At 38.5% G+C, this 23,905-nt stretch overlaps 1 protein-coding gene and 1 non-coding gene across 3 annotated transcripts in view; one reads left to right on the top strand and one right to left on the bottom strand.

Annotated features, from left to right (window-relative positions):
• The window catches only part of TRIM33 (tripartite motif containing 33), a 115,048-nt gene that overhangs the window by 50,639 nt on the left and 40,504 nt on the right, over positions 1 to 23,905 (bottom strand). For both annotated transcript variants that reach the window (XM_008697777.2, XM_040626877.1), the window contains exons 2-4: positions 15,523 to 15,641; positions 14,972 to 15,116; positions 14,674 to 14,806 (exon numbers count right to left, since the gene is read on the bottom strand). In XM_008697777.2, coding sequence (XP_008695999.2) covers positions 14,674 to 14,806; positions 14,972 to 15,116; positions 15,523 to 15,641 — 397 coding nt within the window. The remainder of the gene's footprint in view (positions 1 to 14,673; positions 14,807 to 14,971; positions 15,117 to 15,522; positions 15,642 to 23,905) is intronic.
• LOC121102154 lies at positions 12,498 to 12,604 on the top strand. Its single transcript, XR_005834242.1, has one exon. It is a non-coding gene; the product is annotated as a U6 spliceosomal RNA (small nuclear RNA).

The following is a 23,905-nucleotide window of genomic DNA, read 5'->3' as shown; positions in this document are numbered from 1 at the left end:
GTGAAAATGACTAGCCTGAAATTAAACTGGAAAGGGTAAAGTGAGAACATAAAGGAATGAGGTAAAGTGAAAAAAATAGTACTATCAACGGATTAAAATAAAAGTCACTGAGTGGTGAAAAACTAGAATTCTGATACTAAACAGAATGAGCTAGAATGATAAGAGATGTGGTCACAGATAGGAATGCATGAAACTGAATATAATTATTGGAAATGCCAAGGTCTAGCATACAATCATCGATGTGACTGGCAATGTAAAGGACACAAACTTTAGAAAGGAGTTCAAGGAACACAAAGACTAGAGTGTCTGAAGGATCAAATCTGTGTATAGTAAAATTGCCAGGAATTAAGACAACAGTAGCACCTACAGATGACCTCTGAGTTAGAAACTGATTAAGGGATGAAGTCAAATGACCCATGGGTTTTTATATGATAGCACCAATAAGGAATAGGAACGATGACGTAAGATTAAAATTTAGAGATTTTTGGGGAGGAAGGAGGAAGAATGGTCTAAAAATAGCAAAGAGAACAGCTATATACCTCCAGGTCCAGTGATACATGAAAGATCAAAGAAAAAATAGCCACCAGTTAAGAGAGCTGCAGGGGAAGCAGTGTCCTAGAGCTCTGTTTCCACTACAGCAGAGAAGGCATAGAAAAGGATTTAAAAAGAGATTGAGGATAGAGAGATCCTGCTGATGACAAACCATGAATCCCAGAGAACAAAGTGGCAGACATTAACTGTCACATGCAGAGCTTTATGGGAATTAAATAATGGCAGATGAGGGGAAACCTGGGAATTTGGGACTTTTCTTAGGTGACAAACAGGGATAAAGAACATGATAATGTTAGTCCTAGTAAATTTAAAGCAAATAATGATGGAGAGGTGCAAATGGCGGTAAAGAAGGGTGAGGCCTGGGTCGTCATCTTATAATCTGTTAACGGAAAAGAAATTCTATCAAGTCAACCACATCTTCATCTCACAGAAGAAGGGAAGAGTCAGAATTGTGTGGTCTTAGAATCGGCAGGTTTACTCATGACCCTCATTTCAGGAGAAACAAACTCACTCCAAATGTATAGGTTCCATCTTGTCCCATGATGAGAAATCATGGAACAGAGGAGATCTGAGAAGGCGCACTAACTGTGAGGAAACTCTTCCTGTGAGGATGGGGACAGGTCTATGGGATGTCTCCTAAAATGATAGGCTTAAATAGTTTAATCAATTTTACTTTTTTTTTTTAAGATTTTATGTTTTAAGTAATCACTATACCCAACGTGGGACTCAAACTTATAACCCCGAGATCGAGTGTCACATACCCTACTGACCGAGCCAGCCAGGTGCTCCAGTTTTATCAATTTTAGACAGTGAAGAATTCAACATTTATACTACCATCTCCCTTACTTCTATCATGCCCAATCTAATCTTATCATTAAAATAGTTGGTGTTTACATCATTTTAATATCTCAAATTTAATATGGCCAAAATTTGACTACCAATTCCCTAAAAACACCTAACAAACCATGTCTTCCCACAGTCTTCTCCATTTCAGTAAATTTAATCCTATCCTTCCACTTACTCTTAGTAACCTGAAAGCCAAAAATCTTGGTGTTAGTGATAGCCCTCTCACTCATACAACTCATACACCAGCAAATCCATACATCACAGTTTCAGGCATCAAATCCAAATTCAAACTATGTGTAGAATTTGATCACATCTTACTATGTCCAACGTTAGCACTCTAGTCTACAGCACCGTCTTGTCTAAATTACTGAAAACAGCCTCCTAACTAATCTCCTAATTCTATCTTTGTGCCCCTTTAATCTCTCTTCACTACACACAGCAAGATCGTTTTAAAACAGTCAAATCATTCCACTACTAAAAGCCTGAGTGTCTTACTCAGACTAAAAGCTACCATTCTTACAATGGCCTACAAAGCACTCAATAAGTTGCCCCTTTCTGCTCCTCTGACCTCACCTGATACCAATCTTCCCCTTGTTCATTCCATTCAGACTATGTAGCTTCTCAAAGAAGTCCAGTATGCTATTATCTCTGGCCCTTGCCAGTTGCTTTCTCTATCTGAAACATGCTCCTCTGGCTTGCCAAGTTTAAGTAGGGTTGCCCCCATTCTTCCTTCAGTCTCCACTCAAAGCCTACCTCATCATGGAAGCCTTCTGAAACCACCCTATTTAAAATAAAAACACACACATCCACATACCCTGTCCCAACTTCCCAGCTTTTTCTCTATAACAATCAACAACTGATATATTTACTATTTGTTCAACTCCTATGAAAAATTAGGTCCTTGTGGACAATGAGTTTAATTTGTCCAATGAAATAGAGTAGGCATGCAATTATTTGTTGCATAAATGAATGTAAATACTGTCCAATGATGCCAAGGAGTGGAACAAGAACAACTTCTCTTTTTTTCAGAACATTTTTTTTGGGGGGGAATTAATACCCTCTGTTCTCCTTTGCTTAACTTTCAATTTACCAATCCCTAATGAATCTCATGTTCCATCAGATATGTCAAATATTTGTCAATATTATTTTTCAAATGACCTAACAATACCAAATATATCAGAAGTGGTTCCATTTTTTCCTGGAGATATCCTCAGTCTTTTTTTTTTTTTTTTAATTAACATATACTGTATTATTTGTTTCAGGGGTACAGGTCTGTGATTCATTAGTCTTGCACAGTACACAGCGCTCATCACAACACATACCCTTCCCAGTGTCCACCACCCAGCCACCCCATCCCTCCCAAACTCCTCCACTCCAGCAACCCTCAGTTTGTTTCCTGAGATTAAGAGTCTCTTATGGTTTGTCTCCCTCTCTGGTTTCATTTTTTCCTCTCTTCCCCTATGATCCTCTACCTTGTTTCTCAAATTCCACGTATCAGTGAGATCATATGATAATTGTTTTTCTCTGATTGACTTATTTCACTTAGCATAATACCCTCTAGTTCCATCCACGTCATTGCAAATGACAAGATTTCATTGTATATATATATACACCACATCTTCTTTACCCATTCATCTGTTGATGGATATCTGGGCTCTTTCCATAGTTTGGCTATTGTGGACATTGCTGCTCTAAACATTGGGGTGCAGGTGCCCCTTCAGAGCACTACATTTGTATCTTTGAGGTAAATACCCAGTAGTGCAATTACAGTAGGGTAGCTCTATTTTCAACTTTTTGAGGAACCTCCATACTGTTTTCCAGAGTGGTTGCACCAGTTTGCATTCCTACCAACAGTGTAGAAGAGTTCCCCTTTCTCTGCATCTTCGCCAACATCTGTCATTTCCTGACTTGTTAATTTTAGCCATTCTGACTGGTGTGAGGTGGTAACTCATTGCGGTTTGGATTTGTATTTCCCTGATGCCAAGTGATGTCAAGTGCTTTTTCATGTGTATGTTGGCCATCTGATGTCTTCTTTGCAGAAATGTCATTCATGTCTTCTGCCCATTTCTTGATTGGATTATTTGTTCCTTGGGTGTAGATATCTTCAGTCTTAATGCTTCAGTTAAACTAGCTACTGTATAGATGTCATTCTGGACATTCACAATTCACCATTCACTTTCTGGTTGACTAACATTTTTGTAGATCACATTCTCTAATAACGCTCCAAAAAGAGGTGCATGGGAGGCAGTTTCTGAGTCCTCGCATGCTGAAAAATGTCTATATCTCACTCTCACAGTAATAATTTAGCTATATAAAAGGCACCAACCTGGCTCAGTCAGTGGAGCAACTCTTGATCTTGGGGTTGTGAATTCAAGCCCCATGTTCAGGGTAGATTACCTAAAAATTTTTTAAAACCTTGAAAAAAAATAATTTAGCTATATAAATCTAGCTATTAGCTATAGAAATCTATTGGAAATCTTTCCGTCTCAGCTCCCACTTTGAAATCACTGTTCCAGCATCTTCTGTCTCCTGGTATTGCTATTTTTAAAGATCCTATTTAGATTCCCATTTCATTACATGTCGCCTACTTTGGAAACTTTGCTGATCTTCATTTTAATCCAAAGCATATTGTCATTTCATGGTGAGATATACTTTTTTATGGGTCTTTTTTTTTTTTTTCCCTATCAATGTACTGGGCACTAAATAGGTCATTTCTGACTGGCAACTCTAGGTTCTTAGGAGAGTTTCACCACTTATTTGATCATTTCTTTTTCTTTAATTCGTGTTGCTCGCTGTTATCTTGTAATTTTCTTACCTATCTTTTCTCTTTTTGCTCTATTTTCTAGGAGACTAACTAGAATTTATCTACAAAACCTATTAATTTTTTATTTCAGATATTATCCTTCCAAGAGCTCTTTCTTCTTTTAATGATTTCTTTTACAAAGATTCTACCCTTATTTTATTTTATGACCAGTAGCTTGTCATATCTTTAAGGATGTCATAATTTTGTTTGATTTTACATTTCCTTTTGTTCCTATATTATCTTACGCCCTTCACGGCCCTTTTATTCAGTGTCTTGGTCTTTTTTCATGTGGGTGGCTGTGTCAATCAGAAATATGTATAGCTGTAATGACTAATAAAGACTCCTCTAACAAGACCAGATGTAGCTAATGGTGGTAGTTGAACAATATCAAAGGCACAATCTCTGAGATGATTTTGGCTTTACCTTCATGAGCATATAATGGTGTCACAATACCAGGCATCACATCCTAATTCAAGGAAGGAAAAAAGCGGACACCAGCAGCTTGTCCCTTTTAAAAACCACAAACTAAGCAGAATTCCACTTACATTTTATGGGCATAAACTGGGGATCAGAGCTACCCAAATGCGAGGAATGCTGAAAAAGGAAATATTTAGCTTTTCCAGTATCTATATTTGAAGCGGACAAGAGAGGGAAGAGTTAAGAATTCTCAATATAGCCCACAATGTATGGCATAAGGCACATGAGGGTGGCTCTACTCAAATGTCAGATGATCCTTTCATCCATTCACATTTAAATACACTTAAAACTGCTTAGAGTCATGTATGAATTGGTGGGCTACACTTAAGGTAATCTTAATTAGAAATGAACCCCAGGGGCGCCTGGGTGGCACAGCGGTTAAGCGTCTGCCTTCGGCTCAGGGCGTGATCCGGGCGTTATGGGATCGAGCCCCACATCAGGCTCCTCCGCTATGAGCCTGCTTCTTCCTCTCCCACTCCCCCTGCTTGTGTTCCCTCTCTCGCTGGCTGTCTCTATCTCTGTCAAATAAATAAATAAAATCTTAAAAAAAAAAAAATGAACCCCAAATGTCAACATTTAGAGGTCTCTGATGATCACTTTCTCAAGAATGAAAAGGACTCTGTCATTCCAGAGAGGCGGATAGCAAGGGATCATTTAAAAAAAAAAAAAAAAGTTACTACTGGCAATCTGGAAGCAAGTGAGGGAAAGTGAAGGTCCCACAGTTTAATGTAGACTTACATTTAACCTCCCTGATGTCAGCCACGTACTTCATCCCCACTCTCCATCTAGACCTAATATTGCCAAAGAGAATAAGCCCATCTTCTATGATACCTATCGCCTCTAAATCCTGATCCATGATAGGTTTCTACGAATTAAATCACATAGCTTCCTTTGCCTGCCCCGGGGTTGTAGTTCATTCAACTCCACTAGGTCAATTATCAGGTCCACCATATATTCAATCCATTTCCCAGCTTTTGAAAAATTCACTACAATATCCACTGGTGTCTGCTCTCTCATTTTGATTTTTTTAAGTCTATACTTATTTTATTCATTTATTGTGAATAGAATTATAGCAGGAGGTGGGGTAACCCCATGGTTGAGCTAGAAACAATGTAATGTTCAAATTGTACAAAATTTCATAAAGTTCTATAGCTGCTTTCCTTTTTGAGAACAACTTCCAAGGCCATAAAGAATAAAGAGATAAACAAAATGTTTTTAAAAACAGAGAAAAAAGGGGCGCCTGGGTGGCTCAGCCGTTAAGCATCTGCCTTCGGCTCAGGTCATGATCCCAGGATCCTGGGATCAAACCCCTCATCGGGCTCCCTGCTCGGCAGGAAGCCTGCTTCTCCCTCTCACTCTCCCCCTGCTTGTGTTCTCTCTCTCGCTGTCTCACTCTGTCAAATAAATAAATAAAATCTTAAAAAAAAAAAAAAAACAGAAAAAAGAAAATGTATAGGTAACAATGTTAGTAATAACAGCTAAACTGATATTGAGTACTTATTGTGCTAAGCACTTTATATGTAAAATTCTCATTCAATCCCTACAGCCAGCTTCTGAAGTTGGTACTACATTTTTTGCTTTTAAAAGCTGCACAGAGGCACTGGGTGGCTCAGTAAGCTAAGCGTCCAACTCTTGATTTTGGATTGGGTCATGAGATGAAGCTCCACGTTGGGCTCTGTGCTGAGCATGAAGCCTGCTTAAGATTCTCTCTCTCCTTCTGTAAGTGTTCCACTTGTTTTGACCCAGGTCATGATCTCAGGGTTATAAGACTGACTCCCACATGAGGCTCCATGCTCAGTGAGCAGTCTGCTTGGTATTCTCACCCTTTGCCCATTCCCTCACTCACGTGCATGCTCTCTAAAATAACTAAATCTTAAAAAAAGATACACAGACACACACACATCAGAGTTCATCATCTTTCTCACTATACTATGAAGCAATTACCTTCAAAAGGGGGGTGGGGAGGATCCAAAACTACAATTACAGACTGTGTAAGTCAATAATGATTATGGAATGAGACTAAATCTTTTTGATAAACTAAAGATTCAACGTAAGAATCTAAGAAAAGTACAACAAAATCGAACTAAGGAAAGAATAAAGATATAAGAGAACTGTGAGAATCAGAACACTTTTAAATACAGAACACAGAATAAGTGCCTTCAGGAACTGCATGACTCAAACAACCAATAAAAGACTCAAATCTATGGCCAGGCTAATGAGGAAAAAGGAAATAAACGCAGCTATACATTATAAACAAGAGATATAACCACAGGGGCACCTGAGTGGCTCAGTCGTTAAGTGTCTGCCTTCGGCTCGGGGCGTGATCCCGGCGTTCCGGGATTGAGCCCCACATCAGGCTCCTCCGCTTGGAGCCTGCTTCTTCCTCTCCCACTCCCCCTGCTTGTGTTCCCTCTCTCACTGGCTGTCTCTCTGTCAAATAAATAAATAAAATCTTAAAAAAAAGAGAGAGAGAGAGAGATAACCACAGATTTTTATAAAAGCTTAATGCTTTTTAATTCTAAGTGAATATGTTTTTAAAATTTCTAAAGAATAGATGATTTTCTAAGAAACTATAAATAATCACATAATAGACTCAAGAAGAGATGGGAAACCTGACTTGATCAATAAGCATACAGGAAATTGAGACCCCTGAAAAAACAGTCCTAAAAGACCTTAAAGTCCAGGTAGGGAAAAGGAGTGGGAAGGATGAAGCAAAAAGTGTTGGTGTAGATAACACACCAAAAGTGAACTGGTTTTAAAGGTAAATATTTCTGACAGATAAGGAATGTGTTTTATAAGCTAAGAAATAGCATTTGTAAAGGCAGAGAGTTTAAAGCAGGAGATCTGCTACCGTAAGAGCACAAGTTAACAAACTGTAATAATGAGTTTAACCTTAACAAATAGGGGTCTGGCTTTTGTCTCAATTACTAGGAGTACTGAAATGTACTGCCTGTTAAAGTACTTTGTTTACCTGGCATCTTGGGCTACATGCTAAACATGGTTTATAGTGAGGGCTTTAGGTCACCCAGTATCAGCTCAACCTCAGGAGGGGCTGGAGACAGATCAGTCATATCGACGGTGAAACATATTCTACATGACAGAGCTCCAATTTTTATGATTCTATAAATTTACATCATAAATTTTATGATTTTAATAATTCTAGATACCCAGGGTCAGATGAGCCCCCTTGGTTGGCAATATTCCATGCATACTGTCACACATTGCCGGGAGGAGTTAATTATGTCCACGATTCCACTGAGAGAAGACAATTGGAACCTCCACATTTGGAACACTCTTAGACTTTGCACCATACATCTTTCCCTTGAATGATTTGAATCTGTATCCTTTCATTATCCTTTCAGTGTAATCACTGAATCTGACAATAGCCTCAGGAAATCCCCAACTTATAATAGGTGTCAGAAGGGTGGTTTCAGGGGCACCTAGGTGGCTCAGCTGGTTAAATGGCTGACTCTTGATTTCAGCTAAGGTCATGATCTCAGGGTTGTGAGATAGATCCCTACTGCGCTGGGCTCCATGCTGAGCATAGAGCCTGCCTGGGATTGTCTCTCCCCCTCTTCTCTGCCCCTCCCCCCCCCCTGTACACGAACACACTTGGCGTGTGTGCACTCTCTCTCTCTCTCAAAAAACAAAAAACAAACAAACAAAAAAAAACAGGGATCCTCAAATTCTGCACTTGGTGCCAAAAGTGAAGGGGCACTTGTGCATTGTTCTCTAACTTCATAGTTGGTATCAGAAATGGGAGTCACTAGAATGATCTTGACTCACTAAAACATGTGGTTTGGGAAGAAGGATGAGAAAACAAGGGTTTATGAACCTCTGATTCCTGGATGACCACCTAGTCACTCATGGTATGAAACTGCAGCTGAAGTTACTAGAGGTAAGTTATCAATGGAATTTAGAAAGGTAGACCCAACACCCTAGGAGTTGACTCCCTGGATAAATAAGGAAATGCAAACCAGTAAGAAACAAGTTAATTATACAACCCTTTGGTTACTGATTCTGCAGTAGCTAAAATTAACAGTGTGTTGGGACAGATATTGCCACTGGGCAAAGCTTAGGTTTCAGCTAGTCTCAACTACGGGCACATCTAGCCTCAGGGTCACTCCAAAGGGAAAAAGTACTCTGGGAAAACAGAGAGTACCTCAATGACCTCTGGTCACAGAATGTAGTCCAGGTTGAGGAAAAGACCAAACCAAGAGGGGGCGCCTGGGTGGCACAGCGGTTAAGCGCCTGCCTTCGGCTCAGGGCGTGATCCCGGCATTATGGGATCGAGCCCCACATCAGGCTCCTCCACTGTGGGCCTGCTTCTTCCTCTCCCACTCCCCCTGCTTGTGTTCCCTCTCTCGCTGGCTATCTCTGTTAAATAAATAAATAAAATCTTTAAAAAAAAAAGACCAAACCAAGAAACTAATGAAATCACAGAGTACAGTGCAAAGAAACGCCTCATTTTGTAGAGCGACTCTTCTGGAAAAACCTACACTAAAATACTGTGAGAGTGATAACCTAGAAGCAGTATCACTGGTTCTGAATGGTACAAAACAGAAGAGCAATGCCTGGGCTGATGCAGGATCCACAACTCACTAGTGAACAACCACAGACGGCTATACATAATTCAGACACAGGAGGTCATTCCCAAGGGGAGAGCTAACCCAGTAGACTAGATAAATGATCCCATAAAATTTGCTGACCCTGAAACAGAGGACAAGGATTGTCCTCCTATAAATGCAGAGATTCCCCACATATTTCTTATGTAAGCCATGCTGGATTCGCATTATGAAAAACAGGATATTCACCTACTGAATATGCCTCTTACTGAAGTTATAGTAAATACTGTGATTAAGGGTGACTCTTTTACATGGGCACCCCATGTAACCTTATTGCTGCAATATTTAGCGACAACCTGAAAAGCCTTATCAGACTTATTTTCTCAAATTCCCAATATGCACGTTATAGATGCTAAGAAAATTAGAGAGATTCTTGAGAAAACAGGGAAAACCAAAGGGGAGAGTCAACGGATTTAACACAGCAGGACGGAAATCTTCAGATGGCTATTAAAAAATGGGATGATAAAGCAGATACTGATGGGGTTGAAACAAAAATCTTAATGTAGCATGATTAGAAGTTGGGTGGACCAATAAGAATTACTGCTGCTCCCCAACATTAAAGGGCCCTAAACAACTCTGCTGTATTTACCCCAATTTAGAGAAATTTTAAAAGCCAGAGGACAAAGAAGATAGTGAAAAACCTGACCTGGAATTACCAGGGGTGACTGTCCTATAAATTAATCAAACTGAAGACTGAAGGAGAGGCAAGGGTCTTCTGGTTCAAACCCCAACTGGAGAACCAAGATAATATGCACTTGTGTGGGTAAAATAGCCAGGGAGTGGATAAAAGTCATTTCTGGGACTCCTTAACATGAGAGCCCAATGCACTATAATTCTAAAATGTGTTGGAAGTCTAATGGGGAGCTACAGTTAAATTGGGAGGAGAAGCAATAGATCACAGGATTAAGGTAAAAATATGGATGAAAGCTGGAATGTCAGAACAGACTTTCTGTGAGGTGATTACATCTCCTCTATGTGACTGTATTATTGGGATAGATATTATGTCTGACTGATATTGTAAAACAGAAGGCATATAAATTCACCTTAAGGCCAGTCTTGGTTAGACATGCTAAAATGGGAACCAATGAAACTGTCTGAGCCCACAAAAATTAATTTGAGACAGTATATGATACCTGGTGGACAAAAAGATTACCACTCTAACAACAAATTACAAGCCAGAGTGCTGGTACCAATGAATTCTCTGAACAATAACAATGTATATGTAGGGGGCGCCTGGGTGGCGCAGTCATTAAGTGTCTGCCTTCGGCTCAGGGCGTGATCCCGGAGTTCTGGGATCGAGCCCCACATCAGGCTCCTCCGCTGGAGGCCTGCTTCTTCCTCTCCCACTCCCCCTGCCTGTGTTCCCTCTCTCGCTGGCTATCTCTCTCTAATAAATAAACAAATCTTTAAAAAGAAAAAAAATGTATATGTAGCCTGTGAAAAAAGTGGATGGCTCATCAAGCCTAACAATAAAGCTTGAATAAAGTAGTGCCCCCATAACATCAGCAGTCCCTGATATGATTTTAATAGTAGGGAAAAATATACAGCAGTCTAAAAGAGAGTGATACTCAGTAACTGATCCTGCAAAAAAAAATTTTTTTTCTGTGTTGATCTCCCCCAAAAAAATTAACAGCAATTTTCCTTCACACGAAGGAATCCCAATTTACATTTACCATATCGCCAAAGGGTTACTTAAATTCACCAGCTTACTGGTACAAGGAGGTTAGAAAGGATACACTATCTTGATACCATGACAATATCACAAGCTAAAGATAAAGGTATGACTGACTTAAATGCAACAAGGACACAGATGACCAAAAACTGTTAATAAATCCACCAGGTCCAAGAACCTGCCCAAACTGGTAAAATTCTTAGGAATAACCTAGTCAGGTGCAAACCTTGATATTCCACAAGTAAAGAAAAATAGTTTTTGCCACCTATCCCTAAAACTAAACAAGGAGCCCAACGTTTGGCAGTATATTTGAATTCTGAAGGACACATATTCCACATCAGGGAATATTAGTAGCACCAATCAATAAAATGATCCAAAAGGCTGTATTTGAATGGGATCCTGAAGGTAGGCCATGCCTCAAGTGCAAAAAGCAGTCTGTTTCCAGATGTTCTTGGACCCACAAGATACACAGCTGGACATGATTTGGGGACTGGCAGCAACACATATTTATGTGGACTAGAGCTTATGGCAAAACCTAATGAGTGCCACTCAGCAGCAACCATTGGGATTTTGGACCAGAAAATTTCTGGATACCATGCTAAAATGTATGCTATTTGAGAGAAAATTACTAACTTGCTGTTGGGCATTAAGACTGACTGAAGGACATAATATAACTCTGCAACGTGAAACACACACAATGTCTTGGGCAACAGAGGAACATTCTAATAAGGAAGGTAGTGCCCAGGGCACCTGGGTGGCTCAGTCGGTTAAGCGTCTGCCTTCAGCTCAGGTCATGATCCAAGGGTCCTGGGGTTGGGCTCCCTGCTCAGTGGGGAGTCTGTTTTTCTCTCTCTCCCTCTGCCGCTCACCCTGCTTGTGCTCTCTCTCATTCATTCATTCATTCATACATACATACATACATACATACATAAATGGAAGGCAGTGCCCAGGAGAGTTCTGTATAAAATAGAAATTGTTTGTTCAGGAACATATGACCAGCAGGATGTTAAGAGTTATTTATTGTATTTATGCAAATAGCATCTTTTCCCCTACCCACTTTAAAACCACTCAAGGAGCTGCTGAATCCTAGAATCACATGGGTGGTGCACTATGAACAGCTCTCTGAGAACCAAAAAAAGAACTGCTTGGTTGTCAATTACACTTCAAAACTGAATAAACTAATAAATTTAAATTTAAAAGAGAGAGGGGGCACGCAAACTGTTTAGTTTATGAATAACAGTTCTAAGGTGAACAGACAGCATCCTGTTTCAAAGGCTCTAAATTGGAGATGATAAAAACAAATCATATCGATGAGCTGAACTGCATGTTGTTTTCCCATTAGGGTTTTTATTGAACTCTGCAGTTGATATCAGAAATGAGGCAGTCTTGTGGGCTGTTTCCCAACTTTGTACAGATGATGAAGAGAAAAGAATAGTATGGCTCAATAATGTATGCTATATTGAACACTTGAAACTTTAGCTATGGGGGAACCCCTGAAAAGTGTTTTAAAAGGGGCATGAGGGTGCTCGCTTCGGCAGCACATATACTAAAACTGGAACGATACAGAGAAGATTAGCATGGCCCCTGCGCAAGGATGACACACAAATTCGTGAAGCATTCCATATTTAAAAAAAAAAAAGGCGGGGGGGCATGAGGGGTGAGAAGAGACTCTATTTTAGCAAAATAATCCTGGCAGCAATGTGGACAGAATGGATTTGACAAGGTAAAACTCACAGCAGAGAGATCAACTCTAAGTGTGTTGTAGTAACAAGGACCTACAGTTTTAAAGTACAGTGACGGGTGCCTGGTTGCCTCAGTCGGTTAAGCGTCCGACTCTTGATTGCAGGGTCTCAGTGTCATGAGATCAAGTCCCATGCTGGGCCCTGTACTGGGCTGGGCATGGAGCCTGCTTGAGATTCTCTCTCCCCCTCTCCCTCTCATTCATTCAGAAATAAATAAAACAGTGCAATGACATGAGTTCTACAAGAGTCTATACTGGAAAAAATAGAGTGCAAGCTAAAGAAGAAAAGGGAGAAACATTCAAGAGACGATTAGGATTTGAAACTAAAAGGTTTCAAAGGAAAAATGGTAAGGGAAAAAGAAGGGTCAGGCAAGGTTAAACTCTGAGGGAAGAACAGCTGAAGCTAGTCTTCCATGGGAAAAAGGATGCCATCTTCCTTCTCTTTTTGCTTCTCATCAACAATTAAAATGCATTAAGTAACCCAAGTACTCAAAGATCTGACTGACTACAGCTGTAAGAATGATAATCTAATGTCTTATTGAGATTATTACAAAACAATCAATGGTTAAATTTGGCCCTGAGGTGAAGGCATCTACAAGATTAGTCACTTCAAGTGAAACCTGAGCCAACTTGCAGGTAAGATGAAACATCTCGGAACAAATTAAGGTCACAAAAGTTTAAAGTAGCAATTCTAAACATATGTTCTATAGAACAGTAATATAGAAGGAAGATCTCTATTTTTATGTGGTCAAGTCTGAGAGATTCCATATACTGTGTCTGTATCTATATACCAAATAAAAGAAAATGAACATACGGGCTTAAAACAGATCCAACTGTCTATGTTCAAACCTAGGCTCTACTACTTATGGCGAGACCCTGTACAAATTATTAAAGCTTTCTGTAAGTAGGCTCCCTCACCTTTAAAACAGTCATGATACCAATACTAACACTTCATGGATAGTTGGTGTGAATTAAACAAACGTGCAGCATTCAGAAAGTGCCTCACACAAACGACGAATGCAAAAATTGCTAGCTATTAGGATTAATGTACTCCCTCTTTAAGGGAATTGGAATAATGGAATTCCAATGAACTTAAGGAATTAACATTGGAATGATATCCAATAATAATCCAATAATATTGGAATAATGAATTCCAATGACCTTAAGGATTTAAAAGCACTAAGACATCCTATAGTTAAGAAACACATTTAGATGTGGTTAATCCAACTCAACCTACTCTTTTTTTGGCAGGAGATTCATAAAACCTATTTCCATCAAATCAGCAGAAGTATTATAAGAACACTTTAGAAAAGGCTGGACTATGGGTAAGCAAGACCATCTTTTAAACTATAATACAATTTAATAGAAACTGGGAAATTTGCTGGAGGACTGTTATACTCCTGACTAGAAATTTTAGTACATTTCCAGAAGAGTTCAAACGTAACAGACTGGTTATAAGCAAATACTATTGAATTCTGGGGGTATAATAGGGTTGAAATAGAAAGATATGTATTAAAAAATTAGTAACTATGCTTGCTTACTTACAGTTTGCAGAAAAACAAAGGATTTATAACTAACATGAAATCAGTATAGTTATGCTTTGATGTTAAAATGTGTATCAGCCATATCTGCAGGAATATTACCTTTTTAGATTACAGCCCAGAGCCTAAACACCACAGTACACTTGAAAAAAGCTTATTTGAAGCAAAAGCACAGCAAATAAAGAAATAATGCAACTCCTTTCTTGCAAACCCAAATGTAATAAATTTTTAACAAATATTCGTAAGATAATTAGATATGAATGTGGAAACCGTTAAATAATTCATCAAAAACATATCTTAAGAAATACACGAAAGTGAGAAAATGCTACCAAATGAAATTATAGATTAAATAAGAATACTTAATTTTACAAAACATTTTAGTAAGATTTCTTGTGAAGCAATTATGACTTCTGTACCTATGTTCTTTGTGTTCCAATAGCTGACAGTCTCTACATGTCAATCTATCACATGTTTCACAGAATAGTTTCAATTGTTCTTGTTTGTGTACAGGGCAGAAAACAGGGCGCTGACCAGATGCTCCAACAGATTCTGTAGTAAAATAAAACATATATTTTTAAACTGAAAATTTTTATCTAACTTTCTAAATTCTTATTAATATTGATATCCAAAGCATATGAAGAATAAATAGAAATGCTGTGAGGTAAAAGAGGGAGATTAATAGTATATTAATCATTAAAACTGCTTCTATCTTACCTGAGACATCTTCTTTCTTCCTGATCAAGTGATCTTTAGTGAATTTTACTCTTTGATGTGCTTCAATACATGTCTTACATAGCCACTCTCCACATTCTACACAAAAGCCAACTGCACTTGCATTGTCTTCACAACTAGTACATACCTAAAAGAGGAAATAAATACTAATCTACATCAAATTTACAAAATACAATTCACAAGACAAAAACCTTCTGACTTGCTCTCAAATATATCAAATGACTGGAATAAAATTATTTTGTTATCCATTTATCTTCAATAAAATCCTGTTCCTTCCATATCAAACATTCAAGTGAGTAAAAACCTAAGTCTCAGAACACAAAAACTATATGCAAGATTTGAATTTTTAAGTAATGACTTCTCATTTCACTTAACTAGATATTAGGGTATAGAATAAAGAGACTTTATTTTCAATTGGAAAAACAGAACTATACCTTAACTACTCTAAGTTATGTAACTATCCAAACATATTTTTCTTTTTATTTACATTTTAATATCAAGATAAGAACATAAAGAAAAATTGAGAAGCATACCTGTTCTGATTTCTCATCAGAACTGCTAGGAGCTTCAGATGTATCTTTCACAAAATAATTATCCACAAGGTCTATCTGTCTGCATTCTTGGCGGCATACTGGGCACCGTATTACACCAACTACAACACAAAACAACAACATTAAAAAATAGTCCTTGGGGAAAAATAAGGCAATTGTACATGATGCCCATATGGAAAGCATTTATTCATATGTCACAGACAAGACCAAAGAAATGAACATTAAGAGCTGAGTAAAATAATCCACTGAGTTATTCCATTGGGGAGAAATGATACCCTATTTAGGAAGTGAAAACAAGCATTTATACTACAAACAAAACAAAACAAAACAAACCCAGAAAATCTAAAAGTGCTTTTATTCCAATGTGTTAGTTGCATAATGGCTCCCAAAGATATTCAGATCTTAATCCCTGGAACCTGTCAGTGTCACTTTATAGAACAAAGGTAACTTTGCAGATATGATTAAATTGAGGCTCCTGAGATGGGAATTCGCTGTCCTGGATTATCTATCTGATGGGTCCTAAATGTCATCTTGTAAGAGGGAGACAGAGGAAGATTAGACTACAGAAAAGGAGAAGGTGGCTAACAATGGAAGCAGAGATTGGAGTCATGTACTTTGGAGATGAAGCAATAAGCTAAGAAATACAAGTGGCCACTATAAGGTGAAAAAGACAAGGAAACAGATTTTCTCCTCAGAGCCTCTAGAAGGAACCAGACCTGACTACACTTTGAATCTAGCAGACATCGTGACTGTAGCCCAGTAAAACTGACAATAGTAAGACATTAAAACGCGTGTTATTTTAAGCCACCAAGTTAATGGCAATTTTGTTACGGCTGCAAAAGAAATACACAATCTATCATCTAATAAATTCTGACTTGGTTTAGAACTACTTGAATTCACTTTCATGTGGGAAGAAAGATCACAGGTGCCTGAACCTCCTAGTGTTCTAGCACCTATCAGAAGAAATAAACCTATGGAAGTTAAAGTTAAAAACTACAAAATACCACACAGTCAAAACAACAAACGAACTACTACGTGTCAGCCATAAAACTGAGGATATAGCATAATGACACAATCCACCATGTACACCTATAGGAAGCACCATACATAGACTAGGATGTAAACAGAATCCCCAAGAATTTTAAGTATACAAATTATAGAACCTATAGAAACTTAAACACAGTGTCATTCTAAAAGAAATATCAGGGAGCACCTGGGTTGCTTAGTCCACTGAGTATCCAACTCTTGATTTCCACTCAGGTCACGATCTCAGGGTCATGAGACTGAGCCCTGCACTGGCTCTATGCTGAGCATGGAGCCTGCTTGAGATTCTCTCTCCCTCTCCCTCTGCCCTACTCCCCCTCAACCCACACACATGCACACACTCTCTAAATTAATTAAATTAAAGTGGGAATATCAGTCTCCCAGTAGACATATACACTGTTAAACTCAAAGCTATATGTTTGAAAACAAAACATAGTTTTTATAAGAGAAAGTACATACAAAGACCCTCTCAAAGGAAATACAGAAAAATAATTTTTCAAACCAAAGTAAGAAACAGTATGGGAAAGAGAAAGGAGGAAAAGGGATATAAATATTTCCATATTTGAGATGGCACTGAATTACAAACCTTTCAAGAAACACAGAGTATAATAAAACTATGAAGGAGATAAGTCTAAGTAATTGTAGGAGCAAAATTATGGGAGCAACTAACGTCTTACAATAAAGTAAACTTTCACTGAAGAAGTCACACTTAAACATGGTCTTGAAAAATTAACATTCATTTACTAGTGTGCAGTAGCGTTTACTTCGCTGACCTTGGTTCTTCAAATCCTGTACATTCCTAAGGAAGGCCTATCTCCAATACTGGCCCTCAAATGGCTCCTGTGACATGACCTCTAACTCTTGGAATATTCTGCCTGATAAGTCTATTTTTGTATGCCTGACGCCTTAGGCCATGCTGTATTCAGTTTGACCTCTGAGGGTGGCTGGAGTCTCAGTAGGTGGTGTAAGTTCTATGGAGAATGCACCTCTTTGTGACCATTCCCCAATAAAAACCTAGACATGGAGGCTCAGGTAAAGCTTTCCTGACTGGCAATACTCCTGCATATCATCAGACATAGTTACTCTAAAACTAAGCATCCCCCTGTGCAACTCCACTGAAAGGAGACATCTGGAAGCTTGTGCTTATTTTTTCCTGGACTTCATACCAAGCACCTTTGCTAATTTTAATCTATTTCTTCTCTCCTAATAAAATGCAACCATAAGAGTAACAGTTTTTTTTTTTTTTAAAGATTTTATTTATTTATTCGACAGAGAGAGAGACAGCCAGCGAGAGAGGGAACACAAGCAGGGGGAGTGGGAGAGGAAGAAGCAGGCTCATAGAGGAGGAGCCTGATGTGGGGCTCGATCCCAGAACGCTGGGATCACGCCCTGAGCCGAAGGCAGACGCTTAACCACTGTGCCACCCAGGCGCCCCAAGAGTAACAGTTTTTCTGAATCAATCCTGCCAATCACCGAGCCTGAGGGTGACTCCAAACTCAACTAGGAAAGGAAGAAACAGTATGCAAACCAAGAACAGCAAGTGCAAAGTTCACAAATGGGAAAAAAAAAGGGGGGGGGCTATAAAAGATAGAAAAATGTCCACATATACATACATATACATATGTAAAATACTGAGAAAGTTAAGAAATATGCAGCATCTAAACAGAATATTTTTGTTGAACGATACAAAAGATGGAGACATTCCATTCTGAACAAGAAACAGTATTATAAAAGTGTCCATTATACCTGTGTAAATGATCATTTGATGCAAGTCTTTGTTTTTTTGAACCCAATAAACTGATTCTCAGATTCTTAAAATTACTTCAATCTGGCAAGGAGACATCACAGTTATGACAACAAAAATTCATCTGTATCTCATCCCAAATCCCCATTAAAATAATATTAAGGAATCTGGAAGATAAAAACAATATCCAAAAATATTAAGGCAAAGGAAGGACGCAAAGCACACAAATCAGTATACACACAATTTTAAGAAAGGTAGAAGCAAAATAATACAAACACTGCAGAAGCAGCCCAACCCAGAGTACACCAGGAGTGGAAACCTACATCTCAGAAAGACTCCTATTTGCCATAAAGATTTTCAGACAAACTTGGAATTCAGAAATTTGAGGCATGAAAGAAGTTCCAAAGAGAGGGAATAAATTCAAGTCTACAGATATCAGCAAACCCCATTCCTAGGCTGACTACTTACACCTGACAGATCCAAGGTATCTTACCACCAAAACAAAACAAGTTGAAGCTTCTTCGGGGATCTTTTACTATCTGCTTCTGTATTTATTCAATAAATTTAAAAATTATATAAATGTCTGCTTTGAAAATGAGAGCCATTTTCCACTTGAGTTTATGAGTAAGTATACCCTTGTAATTAGTATAGATCAGATGAGTGTGCTCCTGACTCAATCACTGAGTGCTGGTTGTCATGGTGAGTTTGGATCATTATTCAAAACTAAAACCCAGGGGCGCCTGGGTGGCACAGCGGTTAAGCGTCTGCCTTCGGCTCAGGGCGTGATCCCGGCGTTCTGGGATCGAGCCCCACATCAGGCTCCTCTGCTATGAGCCTGCTTCTTCCTCTCCCACTCCCCCTGCTTGTGTTCCCTCTCTCGCTGGCTGTCTCTGTCTCTGTCGAATAAATAAATAAAAAATCTTTAAAAAAAAAAAAAAAAAAACTAAAACCCAAACTCCAAAGCCAAAGCTGCTGACCAACTTTATGCATAATATTCCTAGAATGGATTTCATTACTTCTAAGTTCAAGTTCTCTGAGAGACCCACTCAGGCCTATTAGATTATTTTTAAATGCCAATTTACTAAAATGTATAATTATGGGGGATGTGGGGGAGGACTCTTTTTATAAGGCCAAAGTCTACAAACTAGTTTATCTCCACAATGTTCAGTGGAATTTAGTTTCAGTAAGTTGACTGGTGTGGATTTCCATTCAAGAATGATGACCAAGCAGATATGGAAAAGACCACCTGAAATGGCTAAACACAGAAAAAACTAAAATACAACAAATTAAAATGTACTTTGAAAAATATATAACTGAGTCCCCAACCTAAAAGGCAAAACTAAGTGCCAGAAACAAAAGGGAACACAAAGCTCAAGTGGTCCAGTATCAGCTGATGTAAATGGGCCATAGGGGTTGTAAGAACCACTACCGGAACAGGAAGTCAGACAAAGGTTAAAAGGTGAATCTGAACTCCTTCAAAAAAGCCATGGGGCAGGCTTTAAGTGCCCTACAACCTAAAATTTTTGCCAACGCTAGAATCACCCACAAGAAGTCAGAATACCAAACAAGCTTTATGCATAGATACATAAGCAAAGTTTGTGCTATCTGCACAGTACACAGAAAGGCCAAGTGGAGAAACTCATAAGAAGCTTACCTGGAAGCTTCCAGGTTGGTGAACTCATGGAGATTAAGAAGAGGCACACTCTGAGAGCATAGAAGCTCTGCACTCCTTCACACATACCCTGCCCTTTGCATCTCGTCCTTCTAGCTGTTTCTGTTACAACATTTTATAACAAACTGGAAATCTATCTAGTGCTGGATGACTACGGGGAAGTTCATGATGCAACCTCCAGCCCTGCACCCTCATGCCCTGGCCCCAGTTTTCCTGACTTCGGAAACTGAATGGAAAATTGGGAGTAAATCTACAATGAATAAGGAGGAACCCAAGGAATTCAGTCCAACATACTACTCTGGTCTCCTCCTCAGGGCTAAAGCCAACATTTCTCTTCTGCTCTCTATCCTACATTCTTTTTTTTTTTTTTTTTTAAGATTTATTATTTTAGAGCAAGAGAGAGCATGGGGAGGAGGGATAATACAAGAGGGGGAGAGAAAATCTCAAGCAGACTCCTTGCTGAGCATGGAGCTCAAAATGGGGCGATCTCACCACCCTGAGATCATGACCTGAGCCGAAATCGAGTCAGATGCTTAACCGACTGAGCCACCCAGGTGCCCCCCGCTAAGTTCAAGTTCTTATTTAAAACCCCTTCTTTAATCAACCCAGAACTCCAAACAAAATGCCCATAAACAGAAGTTATTATCTTTGCCTCATATCTACTTCTCTTCCTGGGATTCCTATTTAGGTGAATTCACATTTTCATTCAATAACAAAAAGAGAAGCTTCTCTGGAACCTTACCAACACAAAACTATCTCATTAGGATACCTCCCAACCTAGGGCTCAAGTGTGACACCAACTTAAGATAGGCTCATAAAATAAAATTACAATGCACGAAGAAACCCAATACTATTAGAGTAAGTCGACAAACACAATAAATTGGCAGGAAATAAAAACCTAAACCACACAAAATAAAACAATCTGAAAAAGACTTCAAATATTTTTCTGTAAAATGTTGAGGGGGTTAAAGGGACAAACAATCTGAAGATAGAGCTAAAAAAGAATCAAAGAGAAAATATAGTCATTGTATAAACTCAAAACACAAGTTAAACAGTAAGCAAGAGATAATTGAAAAGGAAATTATTGAAGTAGAAAAATAGATATTCAGCACAGAGATAAAGAGAGAAGGAACTACAAAAGAAAACAAAGCTAAAGAACTGAATGAGAAACTCTAGTATGTGTCAAACAGAAGTTCTAGAAGTTCACGAAGGAAATGAGGTACAGATGCTACTTAAAGAATATAATGGCTAAGAATTTAGGAAATGAAGAAATGAGCCCTCAGACTGCACGCAATTCAAGTCCTGAGCAGGATTAATAAAAATAAATCCACACCAAAACACAGTAACGATAAAGGAAAAACTCTTAATAACTGCTAGTTATTACAACACAATCGAAATGACAGCAGACCTCATTAGTAAAAAACAATGCAAAAAGATAACAAGGATAATATCTTAAAAGCTTTTAGGGAAAATAAATCAACTTAGCAATCTATACCCTGATAATACCACTATTCAAAAGAGCAAATTAAATTTTCAGACATACAGTACTGCTCATTGCTATAAGAATTAATAAAGCATTAAATTTACCATTTTAGACTACTTATGACCTGCAAATATGGTAATTTTATACAGCTTAACCTACTACTGACTTTAAGAACACAGAAAAATATTTAGGGGTCCCCGGCTAGTTCAGTCGGTAGAGCATGCAACTCCTGATCTTGGGTCATGAGTTCGAGCCCCACATTGGGCACAGAGCTTACTTAAAAAAAAAAAAAAAAGTACATGGAAAAATGTTGAGATGCAAAAAAAATAATTAGCAAAGTCATTAATAGAAAATGTTGATATCTAAATATGCATGAGTTAAACGTAAGTATATAGAGATAAGTATTAATTTAGGAAGATAAAAAACATGAAATTAAAATATAAAACTACAATAACATGTTCTCTTACAATTAAACTACAGCCTTAAAAAACATCATTCTAAATACAGTATGAAGGGAAAATCAAGATATAAAATGTCAATTAAAAATAAGGTAAGCAGGGGCGCCTGGGTAGCGCAGTCGTTAAGCGTCTGCCTTCGGCTCAGGGCGTGATCCCGGCGTTCTGGGATCGAGTCCCACATCGGGCTCCTCTGCTGGGAGCCTGCTTCTTCCTCTCCCACTCCCCTGCTGTGTTCCTTCTCTCGCTGGCTGTCTCTCTGTCAAATAAATAAATAAATAATCTAAAAAAAAAAAAAAAAAATAAGGTAAGCAGCACCTGACTAGCTCAGTCAGTTAAGCATGTGATTCTTGATTTCAGCTCAGTTCTGGATCTCAGGGTTGTGAGTTCAAGCCCCGCATTGGGCTTTATACTCGGTGTGGAGCCTACTTTAATAAAGTGAATTAATTAATTAATTAAAAAAATAAGGTAAAATACTGCCTTTACAAAAATAAGTGAGGGCATCAAAATTCAACTGCATAAAATATAGTCAAGTTGTTGGAAAGAGAAATAACTGTGCAAACTTTCTGGGCTAGCCAATAACAAGTGTCCGAAGACTGCAGTTTAGTGCCATGCTTAAGTGTGTTCTAAAGACCACATTTTGAAAACAACTGTTCTAAAATATCAGAAGGAATTCTAGGAATGTCGACTCTATTGGCTGTCACCATTTTTTCAATTTGATTCACAAAAACTGGCTGACAAAACTACTGGGGACACAGGGACTCTGCCACCACATATCCCTTATCTTGTTTCCAACCCTGGTCTACCACGTACTTCTGCCTTAGCCCCAGCAAGAATTTTAACCTGCCTGTTTGAGAATGAAGGTTGTGCTGAGGACTGGCGACAATCATGACCAAGTTACATCTAAATTTGCATTAATACAAGGTTTTACTGTAAGACCAGTTAGTATTTATTGTGAAATTTCTATGTATTAGTTTAGTTAGTGCTCGTAACACCTCTGTAAAGTAGGTTCAATTACTATCCCCACTTGAAAGGTGAGGAAATTGAGCTTCAGGGTAATCAGGTAATGTTCTCAAGGTTACAGGACAATGTAAATGGGGGAGGGGGTTGAGAAAGGAAGCCACAATGTCCGAATTGACAGCCCATGCCCTTAAAACATATGCTAAAGAGGCTCTCTAATTAAAGGCTGATCCATTAGTAACAAAATTAAAGACTAAAACTAAGGCAGTCCTAATAGAAATATAGAGGATAAATCAGAGGCAGAATCAATTGCTTAATGCATGATGATGGAGAGGTAGCAGTTACAGCAAAGGAAAAAAATTAGGAATTCTAAATGATTTGCAAGTTTCTGGCGTGGATAATTACACAATTACTCAAAATGAGGGAAAAATAATTTAAGCCAGAATATAATGAATAAGTTTTTGATAGACTCTCTTTAACTAACATAATTCTGCAGCTGAAGTGTGTAGAAAGAACCATCAGCATATAACTGGTTAAAACCTGAAGCACAGTAAGGATTAGCAAGTGAGAACAGGATCAAGGGATCAAAGACAGTATGTACCCTTCCTACCCTTTGTACCCCTGGATATACAAATATTTATGGTCAAGCAGAAGAAAAGGAGTTCACAGATTCAGGACACAGATTTCAACATTTACAACTGCAAATCCCAAGAAGCGCAATTCACATGAAAAGCCAGTACAGGGCACCTGGCTAGCTCAGTCCTCAGAGCACTCAATGAGAAATATACATTTTCAGATGAAGAAGGGAGTAGAAGAGAATTTGCACCCATGACTCTAATTACCAGATCAAGTGAGTGACAGTCTTGGGAGCTATGTGCCAAAAGATTGAATAATCCAGGGAACAGGAAAAACAGGCTAGAAAGTATATTATCAGGTAGCATCAAGAGTCCCAAGTTTGAAAGGTATAACCATTCCTAAGGCTAATTCCTCCTTCCATTTTTTTTTTT

Source organism: Ursus maritimus, unplaced genomic scaffold, assembly GCF_017311325.1.
Source record: "Ursus maritimus isolate PB19 unplaced genomic scaffold, ASM1731132v1 scaffold_12, whole genome shotgun sequence".
Taxonomy (NCBI): Eukaryota; Metazoa; Chordata; class Mammalia; order Carnivora; family Ursidae; genus Ursus; species Ursus maritimus.
The sequence above is the reverse complement of the archived record's forward strand: the minus strand, read 5'-3'. Positions and strand labels throughout refer to the sequence as shown.